The sequence below is a fragment of the Rosa rugosa genome, chromosome 1 (genome assembly GCF_958449725.1).
Source record: "Rosa rugosa chromosome 1, drRosRugo1.1, whole genome shotgun sequence".
Lineage (NCBI taxonomy): Eukaryota > Viridiplantae > Streptophyta > Magnoliopsida > Rosales > Rosaceae > Rosa > Rosa rugosa.
Window position 1 is genome coordinate 44,066,255 of NC_084820.1, and position 12,855 is coordinate 44,079,109.

The window sequence follows — 12,855 nt, forward strand, 5'->3', positions numbered from 1 at the left end:
TTAAGATATCAAGGGCATGAGTTCCACCAACTTCATAAAGGTTAGTTTACCAATTGTACAGAAAATACATGAAATTTTAAACCTCGAATATATTTGTACAATATCTAACTAACCACGCATCAGCCATAAAGGTTTGTTGTGTATGTCCAACAGCCATCCCCATATTTTTGATATGTTACTGTATGTACACCATGTTGAATTTAAGTAAATCACATCGGTCGCCCTTACCATTCAAACTTGGTACAAGAGCGACCCTTCATCCTTCAAACTTCACGTTCTTCCATCTGATCATTTGATATTGGATGGCTGAGATGAGTTGATCGATACTGGCAAGACATTATCATTCTTTGTTTCATTTGAAGACTCTACTGTATTCCCTGTCTCGAGGTACAGCATCAAATTCCTGAGCTGCAAAAAGATGAAAATTTGACACGAAGGTCATGTTAGCATAGAACTTAGCCTGATAGAACAAGAGACCAAAGCTTGGCCTTAGAGAGTGTCTCTGATTTCCCTCTTTTTCATTAATCAATGAACAAATAGGAAAAGTTTTGACGAAATCTTATTTACCTGCTCTTCTAAGTTGCTTATTTTATCTTCCTTCAGTTTCGAAGCCTTTCTCTCCCTGTAAATACAAGCATATGTCGAATTAGACAATAATGATAACAAAGGATGGTTAGGCAATAGCAGCACGAAGACATTTCAAAACCAAATTGCTTACAGGATACAATTGACTGAAATTTGGGGACCACATGTAAAAAGAAAAGAACACGAGGGAGAAACCAATACCTCTCTTCAACTTCAAGTATCTTTGCTTTCCAAGCTTCTCGATTTTTCAAAAGATTATCATTAAGCTACAGGGAGATGCACCAAAAACAGTTACTGGATGGGTATTTTTTGTTGCAAGTGGAAGCTGGATATGTGTTATGTGATACATTTAGATTAATCATCCAATCCGAAGCTCAAGAGTTAACACTTACCTCATCCAGAAATTTCTCCTCATTTACACATCTATCCAGCTTGTCCTGCATTTTCTTCACTGGCACAGCCTTTTCTACAGCTTTAGAAATTTCTCTCTCACTTCCTTCTTTAACTTCTTGAAGTAGCGATTCAAAATACTGACATCAGAACATGGGATATTAATATTGTAAAATACAAATTTAAAATTAAACCACAGCAACTACCAACTAAATTAAATGCAATGTGAAACTAAATAAGTTTAAAGAGAAATGAGTTGCAGTGATTACCATTTTTTGGTTCTCAAGTTGAGTAGCAAGCAGTTCATTGTACTCATTAACAATCTGCGAATAATGAGGGAAAAAAAATATGAGAAATGTGGATACGATTAAAAACAATAATCTCGTAGGTATCATTGACATGAAGAATTAAATCATTACAGCTTCTACTTTACTGTTCAAAAGAGCCTCACTGAATCCAGAATCTACACACTCGCAACTTCCTTTGAAATCATTAGCATTCCGACAGTGTGAATTCAATTCAACCAATTTTCCATCAGTTTTAGATTGAATAAGGCGGTGAACATAATTGTCTCCTGCATAATCCCACACACGCTGCGTTTCCACTTCAAGGGAATAGCAATGTTGTGTTTCTTTCCAATGTCTTATGGCATGCCCTTCTTTATACCTGCACCAAAATTGTCAGGAGTATGGCATGGCATGATAAAGGTAGATACACTAGGTGAGCGAGAGAAGAGAGAAGAGAGACAGAGAGAATAGTTTTTGCATGATGATAATAAAAACATGAACTTTCATGAAAAATTCTTACCTCCCACAACCAACAAAGCCACAGATAATACACATCCAGAGATTCTCAGAAGTTTGACAAATGAAACAGTTGGACTTTTCAGGCTGCTGCTGACAATATCGACATACCTAACATAAGATATGGTAGGCAAGTTACTATTTACGAAACATCTACCGTTCAAAGTCAATTGACAACTTTATAAACTTGACCCAGCTGAAGCTAGCAGGAGAATGCAACATTTTAGTAATAAAAACTGCAGCCCAACAATGGTGTGACCACTGGTAATGTATGTACTCCACCTCTGGAGCATCCAGAACTTAAGTACTTACACTAAAATTAATTCTGTGAATCTGTAGATATGCATCTTTTACTAATTACGAGTAAGAACATGAACATTCTGTATACCGTAATGCAGATTTAAGCAATTAAAAAGAAAGTGCAAAACATAAAATGGTCATAGCATAAGAGAGTTTCCTCAACACGTATTAGTTTTTGGCTCTCAGTGTAGGAAGACAAAACACTTCCACATTAGCATATCCCACATACCTACTATTGATGTGATGGGGGAAAAAATGTAAATTATATATCTTTGAAAAGAGACAGAACATTATATCTAAGCACAATAGGATGGACCATACATAGCGCTACATATTTTTGCCGGGTAATTCTCCTGAAGATTGATACACTAAACTTTCAACAATTACAGTCCTTTCAAAGAACCCACTAAACTAACATATTGGTGTGTTCCAAATATAGTAGAGGGACGATCAGGATAGTCACAACCATCATATCTTTTGTCGACTTCCATGAACCAGATACAATGCTTGAACTTGACAGCACAAGACTTTTATCATGGTACCAGAACAATGGTTGCAAACATTGACTGCAACTTTACAGGACATGATCCCTCCTAGAGTTCCTTCTCAGACTCAAGGATTCATGGCATAACAAAAAGATGATATGAAGTGCCAGGAGCTTTGATGTCAAAGGAATAAGATATAAATGAAAATAATAACATCTATCATCCATAACTGACAACAAACTGTGCTGAATAAAGGTTCGGTGACTTCGTAAGGTACTTCAGTCTCACTGTACTGAGACTACTACAAACAAGCACGTGGCATTGGTATGCTAGGGAGGGAGGAAAAGAATTGTCCAATTTATTTTGTATCATAACTTTCCATAAATACATAACAGATATACCTGTGTAGACACATAGACACACAGCCACATAAAAAGTTGAAGCACTTCCAGAATTACTTACAGGACAAGAAGAATCGGTCCATTTTGAAATGCAAGAGCAATGGAAAGAATGATTGCAGATAGTTGTGAGAATTCCACTCATATCTTGGTCTAGTCTCTCTGTAACACAAGGTTAAGCAAGAAACCTCCACACGTTAAAGAGAAAAGAAACATAACAAACGTGATTGACATAGATCTTTTCTTATGTGTTCTGTGGTGCATACCAAGACAGACTGGACATGATGGCTGCTCGGTTGAGCTACAGGGGGATGCCTGTGCATGTTCTATTGAACCAGTGTATTGAACATCTACCGTGAAAAGTATGCGACAGACCTCCACCTATATTAAATGAAGACGTTTAGATTGGATGATGACAATAGAAATCTGTTCAACAATCTCATAACTAAAAAACTATGTATATATGTTGGCCAAGTAAGTGAGTAAAACCTCTAGTGATGAGAACCGGGTCTGATTGAAGTGCTTGTAAAAATGATCTGTGGAGTCCTGACTATCAAACCTAATCAAAATGCTATAACGATCCTCCATTCCATCGGTCCTAGAACACAGACAAGAAAATAAAATCAAAATGAAATGAAATGAAATTCAACAAAGCAACAAATGTAAATTTATGACCAAAACTAACAAAACTTTCAAAGTTCCAACCTGACAATCCGCATCTCCAATATATGCTGAATGAAGGAACCACAGAATCTACAGAAGTCAGCATATGTCATGTGATTCGGCACTCCAAGTACGCAAACAAGCGGCTTCCTTTCAACCTACATTAAGCCGGCATCTACATCAATCTACATCCTATTTGATTATGTGTTTTCCACAGCTTTTTGGACTATCATTAAACGAATAATTATTAAAAAAATAAAAAATAAAAAACTAAAGAACAGCCCAGCTATATGTAATCAAGAGTTCAACACAATCTTGAACGAAGATCAAACCAATTCACACTTCAACTAACTAAAATACCTAATCGTGGAAAAGGAACTAAGTATGGTGCCTTCATACGAAGTCAAAATAAACGAAGGAGATTGAGCTTACAGGAAGATTAGACGGAGAGAACGAGACGACGTCATCGTCGCGGTAGAGGAGCATGATGCCTCTGGTCTCTTCAATTCTAGGGTTTCCAGAAGAGAAAGGAAAGGCCTGCGTGATGTGTGAGATGGAGGATGAAGAGGAGGAACAGGAGAAGTCGCTAGGCTCGCCGGGAGTTATCGAAGGCGGCGACCTGAAGGCCTCGACCGGCGAGGCTCCGGCACGTGCTGTGCTCGAGCTCGGCGACATGGAGAGATTTTGAGTTTAGCGGGAGAGTTTGGGCTCTGGGGAGTTTCTGCGAATCGTCTTTGTATTCTGCAAATTTAAAGAGAGACGGTGATGGAAGCTTTTTTTTATTTTTATTTTTATTTTTTAGAAATGATGGAAATTGTAATATTATACGGATGAGCTCAGTGTATGGTTGAGGTATTCTGGTATGAGGTAATGACCAATAACTACAACCATGAGCAAGACTTGAATCACGTAGCCCATGCGGTCTGCCAACAGTAACGGACCGTCAACCATTTTAAAGCCCAGTGATAGAAATGGTACTGTAATTTCAAACTAATTACGCCAAATGCCATTAGTACTGATACGACCAATTCATTTCAATTCTCCCAATTCATCGACGCTGAAAGAAAGCTCGGACTGCAAGATCAATCGCTGAGCAAGGAAGGGTTTGGTCCCGGCGACAAAGCAACAGATCGAGACTCCGATGACAAAGCAACAGATCGAGACTTCAGTGGCAAAGCAACAACTTGAGGCTCCTGTGGTGAAGCAAGAAATTGAGGCTCTAGCGGCGAGGCAACAGATCAGGCCTCTGGCGGTGAAGCAATAGAGAGAGGCTCCGATGATGCTAGGCCTTAAAGGTCAGTAGCCTAAGAAATTTCTAGTTACTGAGGCTTAGTAAGTATAGTTTCTAATTACTGATTGATTTTTTGGTTTGATCTGGTTACCAAGAAATCTGAAGAAAGTGAATAATGGATTTATGCGATTATAGGATTGTAGGTTCCTAGATTTGAGATTTGATTATGAACTTTCTTATACAGTAGAATGAGTTATGGTTAATTAGGACGAGAAAATGCATGAAATTATGTAGAAATAGTGAGAAATTTTAATTTCAATTGATGCTAGTAAGATTGAGTGGCAGTAGCCTGTTTGGCTTGAGCAAATCCTGAGTTTTGAGGGTCAGTAGCATTAAAATTTCAATCACAGATAAAGCTAATGAAAATTGAGTAGCAGTAGCCTGTTCGGCTGAGTAACCTATGTTTTGATGGTCAGTAGCATTAAAATTTCAATTGGAGTTAAAGCTAGTGAGAATTGAGTAGCAGTAGCCTGTTTGGCTTTAGTAAAACTTGTGTCTTGAGCATCAGTAGCATTAAAATGTACAATTTGTGCAATCTAACTTGTATTATGTTTTTGCCTCTTGTGCACTTAAATTGTGGAGTGATATAAAACTACTGAATGTGATTTATCCATTGTCAGTTAAATTGTGTTTGGCTACTTTTTGTTATGCTGATATGCATGATAGAGTTCTGATCCTTGGATCTTTAATTGTGGTATAGTCTTTAGTGGTCTACATTTATACAATGGTCACATTATCCATGCTGTTTAAGTTCGATTATGAATTCCTATGTGAATTTCATTCAAAGAGTTGACTGGTTTTTTATGCATGAAAATGCTATTGAGCTTAAGTTTACTTATATACTGATATAGAGATTGCAAAATCATGCAAGACCAAAGTCAAAGTTGCTCTATGTTGTTGAGTCTTTGAGCTTCTGTTGGTCTTTAGCTAAGGACCAACCACATATTGCTAAAATTCAATGATACTTTGCAGACTATAGTAACTATCTTACTACAATTTACGACATTGTAAAATTTCTAATACTTTCATGATTGTGATGAGTGTGCTATTACCATTAGATCATTTAGGTTCCTTATTGTATCTTCTGAAAGAATAATTTCATATCTAAATGGTTTACTAATACTATTAAGGGTTAATAGCCCCAATCACAAAGTCTTTTGGTAAACTATTTCAATTTTGTTCTGCTCTCTTGTTTGTGATTGGGTCTTTTGTATTCTTATAAGCTATATACATATGTTGAGTTGTGGAAAAAATTATAAACTATAGTACATCTATTTCGGGGAAAAAGTCAGCTTACTAATGGTTTACTAATCCTATTGAGGATCAGTAGCCTATTGAGGGTCAGTACACTATTGAGGTGCAATAGCTTCATAATTTCATTAAAGCTATTATTATGAAGCTATTGATTTCTAGCATCTATATGTTGCATTGCTTTGAAAATGTGGGATGTATTATATGATTTCCTTATAGTTCTGTTTTTTAGTAAAGATTTGATTTTTGAGTAGTGGGCTCGTGTTCCTTGTTAATCCTCTATGTTTGGTGTAACATTGTGTGACTAGTTTGTGACTGTTATTCTTGAGAATGTTTCTTTTCGTTAAATTTGTTCTTCATGTTTTGTCACAACATAATTAGGATCAGATACATGAATAATGAGTAAATTATTGAGGGTCAGTATTTAATGAGTAAGCTATTGAGAGTCAGTATTTTTTTATAAAGATGTTCTACTGAGAGTTAGTACTTATATATTTACATATCGTATACATCGATTAATTGCAATGGCAAAGAGGAAGGGGAAAACACTTATTAAAGAAGCCGCAAGTGGTCAAAAGACAAGATGAAAGAAGAAAGTTGTTGCAATCGAAGCACCAAGGAAACATAGGGAATTGCCTGGTAAATCCTATAACTCATTGTCTTTTAGTAGCATTATCATATGTTAGCACAATTCAACTTGAATACTATAAATTTTACGTTGTCGGTTGTTCATAACGCAGGGATTCATTTTGCGATGAAGACGAATATGAAATTATACGGAGGAATGATGTGGAAAGATTGCTAAAAGGATATGCAAGAACTAGAAATATTTCTTTCACAACTATGAAAGATTGATGAAATGCAATTTTCCAGTATTTGAATTGTTCTAGGCCACATTTCAAAATGTGTATCTGATGGTAATTTTCTATAATATTTAAGCTTCAAAGAGTAGAATTTCTAAAAATATATTTTAATATTCCTATGAAAGTCAAGATGAAATGTCAAAATATTATTATAAAAGAACCAAAAAAAAAAAAAATGAATTCAACGAAGTAATGAACATAGCATATAGCTCAATACAGGGTATTTTAGTAAAATACTATTTAACAGAAAATTTAAAAGAAAACGGAAGTCAGCCCGCATGGGAACTCAGCTCACCTGATTAATTCAGTTATCAGGCCGCATGGCCGCATGGGTCTTGGTCTCCAGCTTTTGTATCTCGTGGTAATTATCTATTCTGGTGATGTTTGATTTTCTTCTTTTTGACGGCAAAATCACCGTTCATAGGGTTTTTTTTTTTTTTTTTTTTTTTTTTTGAGAAAATTTAAAATTAAAAAATCACTGTGTTTGATGCAAGGATTACTGTTTTTCTGTGTTATTCTGAATTAATTGATTTTAATGTAATCACCGGAGGTAAATTTTATGCGGAGATTACTATGATTTTGAATTGTGTGATTTTTGGTGATCTCTTGAACTAATTGCTATTCAGGGATTACTGGTTGTACTTTGGTGAAATTGTGAGTACAGTTGTGGTTTGGGATTTACATTTCCTTGCGAAATTTGTAGCGAGATGTCAAATGATTTATAATGGCACAGTGGTGACAAATGTTTTTTAGGAGAAGAAAGAAGTGTGTTTGCGTGGATTTGTCGTTGAGACAAAAATAATAATTTGAATGTCACTGAGGTGACGTATACTTTCTGTTGAGACAAATGAAGGGTGATTTTGTAGTTTTGTTGTTGTGTTAAAATGATTTAAAATGTTACTTGAGGTGTAATGGTTTTGGTTATGATTTTGTGACATCGAATGTTGAGTTGAGTGTTATTACATGTAGATTTTAGTCACGAGTTGACTTACTTAAGCATGATATTGAAAGATGTGAACATGATGTTGTTATGATATATACTTATTGATTTTGTTAGGTTGAGATGACTTAAGCATGTGCTTCTGTTTTGGTTATTTGAGTTTACTCACACGAGCTTCATAAGCTCACCGGGTTTGTTGTTGCAACCCGGTGCACTATTCCATAGTGTAGGGGTTTATCATGCAGGTTAGGGTGAACGTGGTTGAAGCTGAGGTCCCTTGTTGCTGCAGTCATAGGTTTAGGAATTTAATTGTTTGTTTCGCACTTGTTAGTTTTCCGCTGTGTAGTGAGTGTGGTGAGTGTGTTTACTTATTAAATTGTGTTGTTTCAGTTTAACTTGTAAACTTGGTATAATGTAATATGTGACTCTAAATAACAAGTCTGTATTGACATTGTGGGTTCTGTGCATCATCTTGTACTTGTTTTAAAAGAAAAAAATTTCAGGTATTTTATGTTGATCTCTGAACCATCGCGCCCAGTGTATTTGAAATTGTTTAATTTGTTTATTATTTGTGCTTGAAAATCGGCATCTCACAACAAGTTCCTTATGTTTTACTAACCTAAACCTGAAAGCCAGAAAAGGCGGCACGTGCCACCAATCCGACTACCCATTTGGGCTGCAAGACTTGTACAAAAATGTTTCTTACATCAACCCCAACCATTCCTAAAACTACAACAAAGTCCAATTTTAAGTTTAGTAGCCGGAATTTAGCTTGAAATGATTTGGGGCCGAAATCTTCAAATTCTCGATTCATCCTCCTCGTTCAGAATCATCCAACACTATTTGGAAGGAATTATCAGCATCTCAACAGTGTCAAAACCTAATTGGCCGGTCTCATCCCAATTGGACAATGGAGTTGCGACTTTCGATCGGGTCAAGGTTTCCATTTAGCCGCACGGGTTTGTGGCTTAATACTCCTAGCCAAGGTTAGAAAAGTCGCTAGGCGCTAGTCGGGCGGTGGCTAGGGGACTAGCGCCTAGGCGGTTTTTATTTTCTTAATTTTTATTTTATTTTTATATCATATAATTATTATTATTATATATATATATATATATATATATATATATATATATATATATATATATATAAAGACTTAAAAAGAGTTAAAAAAAGGATTAAATTTTGTTTAGTCCCTGTACTATGACTCTGTCATCGTTTCAATCCCTGACATTTTAATTTAATGTAAAAAGTCTCTGAAGTCACAATTTCCGTCTAATAGGTCCTCGCCGTCCAATTATTCCGTTAACAGGCTGACGTGGCACAACCTTAATTGAGTGCCACATCAGCAATTTAATGGCCCAACTTGACGGAATCTTAACGGCGAGGACCTATTAGACGGAAATTATGACCTCAGGGACTTTTCAGATTAAATGAGAATGTCAGGGACTGAAACGAAAAAATGGTCAGAGTACAGGGACTAAACATAATTTAATCCTTAAAAAAACTACTTAGAAGAGTTTATATTTACTAGAATTTCTATTTCATTTAATCATATATTGTTGATTCGTAGGTCAATTTGCTAAGTCACCTTAGTAGACAGTGAGTTAAGAATATTCTCAGAAAAAAAAAAAAAAAAAAAAAGCTAATTAAGAAGACTAAAAAACCCATAACCATCTTTCTTTTTCTTTTTCTAAAAGACAAAGTTCAATTCGTCTATCTTCTCTTTCATTCTATCTACCTTCCCAGAATCTCAAATCGATAACTCCTCCTCCTCATCGTCCTAAGCATTGATCATTGAGATCTTTTGATCAATTAAAACATGAGGTCAGTAAGTTTTTCAGAATTCAGAGTTTCAATGAGATCTCAAATGTAGATGTAAAGATGAATTCCATTTGCTTCGAAAATCATTGAGATCTCGGATCTAAATCATTTGATGAATTTCAACGCCTAAAACCGCCTAGCAGCCTCGCCGCCCAACCCGCCTAGGCGCCCGTCCAGCGCCCGCTCAGGTCGCCTAGCCACCTCAGTCGCCCAACCCGCCCAGGGCGCCTAGGCGGCCGCCTAAATCCTAACCGTCCAATGCCTCCGATTATCCATTACTCGAGTTGACCTGCTGCCGCCCAGCGCCTAGGCAGCCGTTCTTTAGAACATTGCTCCTAGCATGCTCCTAATCGATCCAAGCCACCACCATGGAGATGAAGAGGAGGTCGGCGCGGTTCGAACGACACCGATGGCGAGTCATCAAGTGACCGGATGGCGGAGATATCGGTGGGTCGAGACGGGGGTCGGGTCATTAAACGGGTTGCGTCGAGAGAGTTTTCGGATTAGGATTTTGAGTAATTTCCAAAAATAGAAAGCTACCAAGGGTTAATTAGCTATTTAAAGTAAGTTTCCCAAAATAGTAATTTTTACTTTTAGACAATGACTTCTTTGTTCGAACTTCGATTTAAGCGTGCCATATGTTCACGGACTTCGTTTAACGTCATCTACAACTTTCATGAAAGAAGTTTTCATAAAAGTATACGAAATAAAAAGTCAACTTTTGGGTATACTAAATGTTTGATACGAAGGTAAAAAGTTAAGCTTATTGTCGTTTACCGTCCAGATGATTAGTAAGCCAATAAATTTGGGTACGGGACATAACATAGTGTTGGAGACAAACCAGGTCAGATTGATAGATTGGAACGACCTGCAGCTAGATGGGCGAGAGCATGTTTGTCTTGTATCTCCTGTATGGTTGCGGTGTTGTGGCGTGCCGATGGGAGTGAGTTTTGACATTGATTGATCTTTGCCATAAGGATCAGATCTAGCGCAGGGAAGAGGTAGCTGGGTGAGGGTGTTAGGTTTGGTGTTAGTGCAAGGGATGGGGGGTGTCTTTTGTGGTAGGCATGTCGAGGGTGGTGGTGCGACGACAACAATGACATGGAGAAGATGGTTTTACGGCAGAGATGGTAGGATGACTGTGGTGGAGAGACTGACTATTGGGCTTCTAAGCTGGAATAAACAGCATTGGGCCTTGGCTACTTATTTTATTTTCTGCTTAGTTTTCTTTACGTTAATTTAGTAGATTATGGCTTCATGCCAGCAATAAGTCTCTACCAACTTATGGTAGGGCGAGATAGGTATCCTGGTGTGCGCACTCTCTGTGCCTTGTTTGTCTTAGGAAGGCTGCGGTTCATTTGTTTTGTCAAATGGAAGCAACCTTCTAGTCGCAGGATGAAACTTAGTGTCAGCCTGAAATTATTTTTGACGGTCAGCATTGTAAAAAAACTATTTTTTTAAATGTTTTACGGCTCTGCTTGAGTTTTATTTTTCCGGTATGCCATTGTTACTCTAAAGTAATTAGGGTAGTCAATGAAGCACTCTTTGATAGTAGATGCATGTTAGAATACACAGGATTCGTGGAGACATCTGCTATTATTTAGAATGTTCTCTAAATTGTAATATGGGATTTAGGCATCATGTCCCTCCTTTGTATCCTGCAGTTTCATTAACTAAGACTTGAGAGCAGCCACACCGGCCCTTACTTCCAAAAAAAAAAAAAAGTAAAATAGAATAAATAAAAAGAAACGGCTGAGAGAAGACGAATACGAGGCAAGGTAAAAGAAATTATAAGATCACGGTATTTTTCATCTTTTTGTTTATACTATTAAATATTCTCTTGTTTAAGGAAAACCAAAATTGGGAGAGAATTGAGTCGTACTTTCATTGATAATAGGGGCCTCTTTATATAGAGGATTACAAGACATAGAATCAGAGTTGTACAAGGAAAGATAATAGTACAATTAATCGGATATCTATGAATATCTCCGAGAATATCTCTAATTCAAAACTCTATTACAACTAGGTCAAGTAACCTAGAGTTTGGGCCAGACACATATTCTGGATTTACTTGAACACTCCCTCTTGTGTCGCCCAAACGTGGTGCTCCTCTCGTTGCCTCATAAAAAACCTTGCCGAGTAATAAAAACATTGTGGGACAAAAATAACCTTGGTCGAAGGGGAAAAGAGCACAACACACCCTTCATGTTTCGAGACCATACATGTAGACATCTCCCCCTAATAACTACGGTCATGGGAGTTTGGATAACTTCTGCAAACAATGCTACCAACATGTTTCTCGAAAGTGGAATTTAGGCAATGACTTAGTGAGCAAGTCTGCCACACTGTCCTCAGATCGAACCTAGTTCACTTTGATCTTGAGGAGAGTCTGTTGTTGCTGATTATCCTTCGTGTTGTCGCTTTTGATGTAGCCTTGCTTCACTTATTCAAACCACAAATGTTCGAACATGCGTAATTATGGATCCAATCCATAAACATTCACGAACTACCACTATGCCAAAAAACGAATCAGACAACACACTTCCAACAACAGCAAAATTTTTAACTGTCGTCTGATATAATCAAATGACATTAAGAATTATTCTGTTGTCTAATTTTTCTATTCAGTCAACGTATAGTTATTACATTGCTGTTATGCAACTGTTATTCAGACAATGGTTATATTTTGATGTTGTCTGAGTGAGTTATTTCAGACAATAGTTATTACATTGACTGTTGTGCAATTACTATTCAGACAGTTGTGGTATTTTGAGGTTGTCTGACCGATTTAATTCAGACAACAGTTGTTTTTTGCTGCTTTATTATGTTGTGTAACTCTCTTTCAGACAATGGCTTCAGACAACAGTTATGTATTGATACTTTACTGTTGTACAATTACTATTTAGACAATGGTTGAGTTTTGATGTTGTCTGACTGATTTTATTCAGACAATTATTATTTATTGCTACTTTATTCTGTTGTGCAACTCTCCTTCAGACAGTGATTATGAATTTATGTTGTCTGAGTTCCGCAATTGGTCAAAACTCAATTTTTGACTCCCTCCA

The 12,855-nt window shown here is 36.8% G+C and overlaps 1 protein-coding gene and 1 long non-coding RNA gene across 2 annotated transcripts; one reads left to right on the forward strand and one right to left on the reverse strand.

Moving 5' to 3' along the window:
- LOC133725033 (BRAP2 RING ZnF UBP domain-containing protein 2) lies at window positions 1–4,408 on the reverse strand. The gene is made up of 12 exons (XM_062152052.1): window positions 4,057–4,408; window positions 3,667–3,782; window positions 3,451–3,559; window positions 3,228–3,342; window positions 3,026–3,123; window positions 1,783–1,889; window positions 1,395–1,641; window positions 1,245–1,298; window positions 978–1,115; window positions 787–851; window positions 568–622; window positions 1–408 (listed from the first exon to the last, which is right to left on the reverse strand). Exons 1-12 carry the CDS (start codon window positions 4,297–4,299, stop codon window positions 289–291), a joined length of 1,467 nt encoding a protein of 488 aa, XP_062008036.1. The 5' UTR covers window positions 4,300–4,408; the 3' UTR covers window positions 1–288.
- Window positions 4,409–5,982: 1,574 nt separating this feature from the next.
- Window positions 5,983–7,130, forward strand: LOC133714855 (uncharacterized). Its single transcript, XR_009848829.1, has 2 exons — window positions 5,983–6,805; window positions 6,907–7,130. It is a non-coding gene; the product is annotated as an uncharacterized LOC133714855 (long non-coding RNA).
- Window positions 7,131–12,855: the final 5,725 nt, after the last annotated feature.

Bases quoted from the DNA above. Each gene is read 5' to 3' on its own strand.
- LOC133725033 (XM_062152052.1), bottom strand. From the start codon at position 4,299: ATGTCGCCGAGCTCGAGCACAGCACGTGCCGGAGCCTCGCCGGTCGAG. The intron at 852-977 runs GTAAGTGTTAAC...ATCTCCCTGTAG, and splicing joins AGGAGAAATTTCTGGATGAG to CTTAATGATAATCTTTTGAA. The intron at 623-786 runs GTATTGGTTTCT...TTGTATTTACAG, and splicing joins ATACTTGAAGTTGAAGAGAG to GGAGAGAAAGGCTTCGAAAC.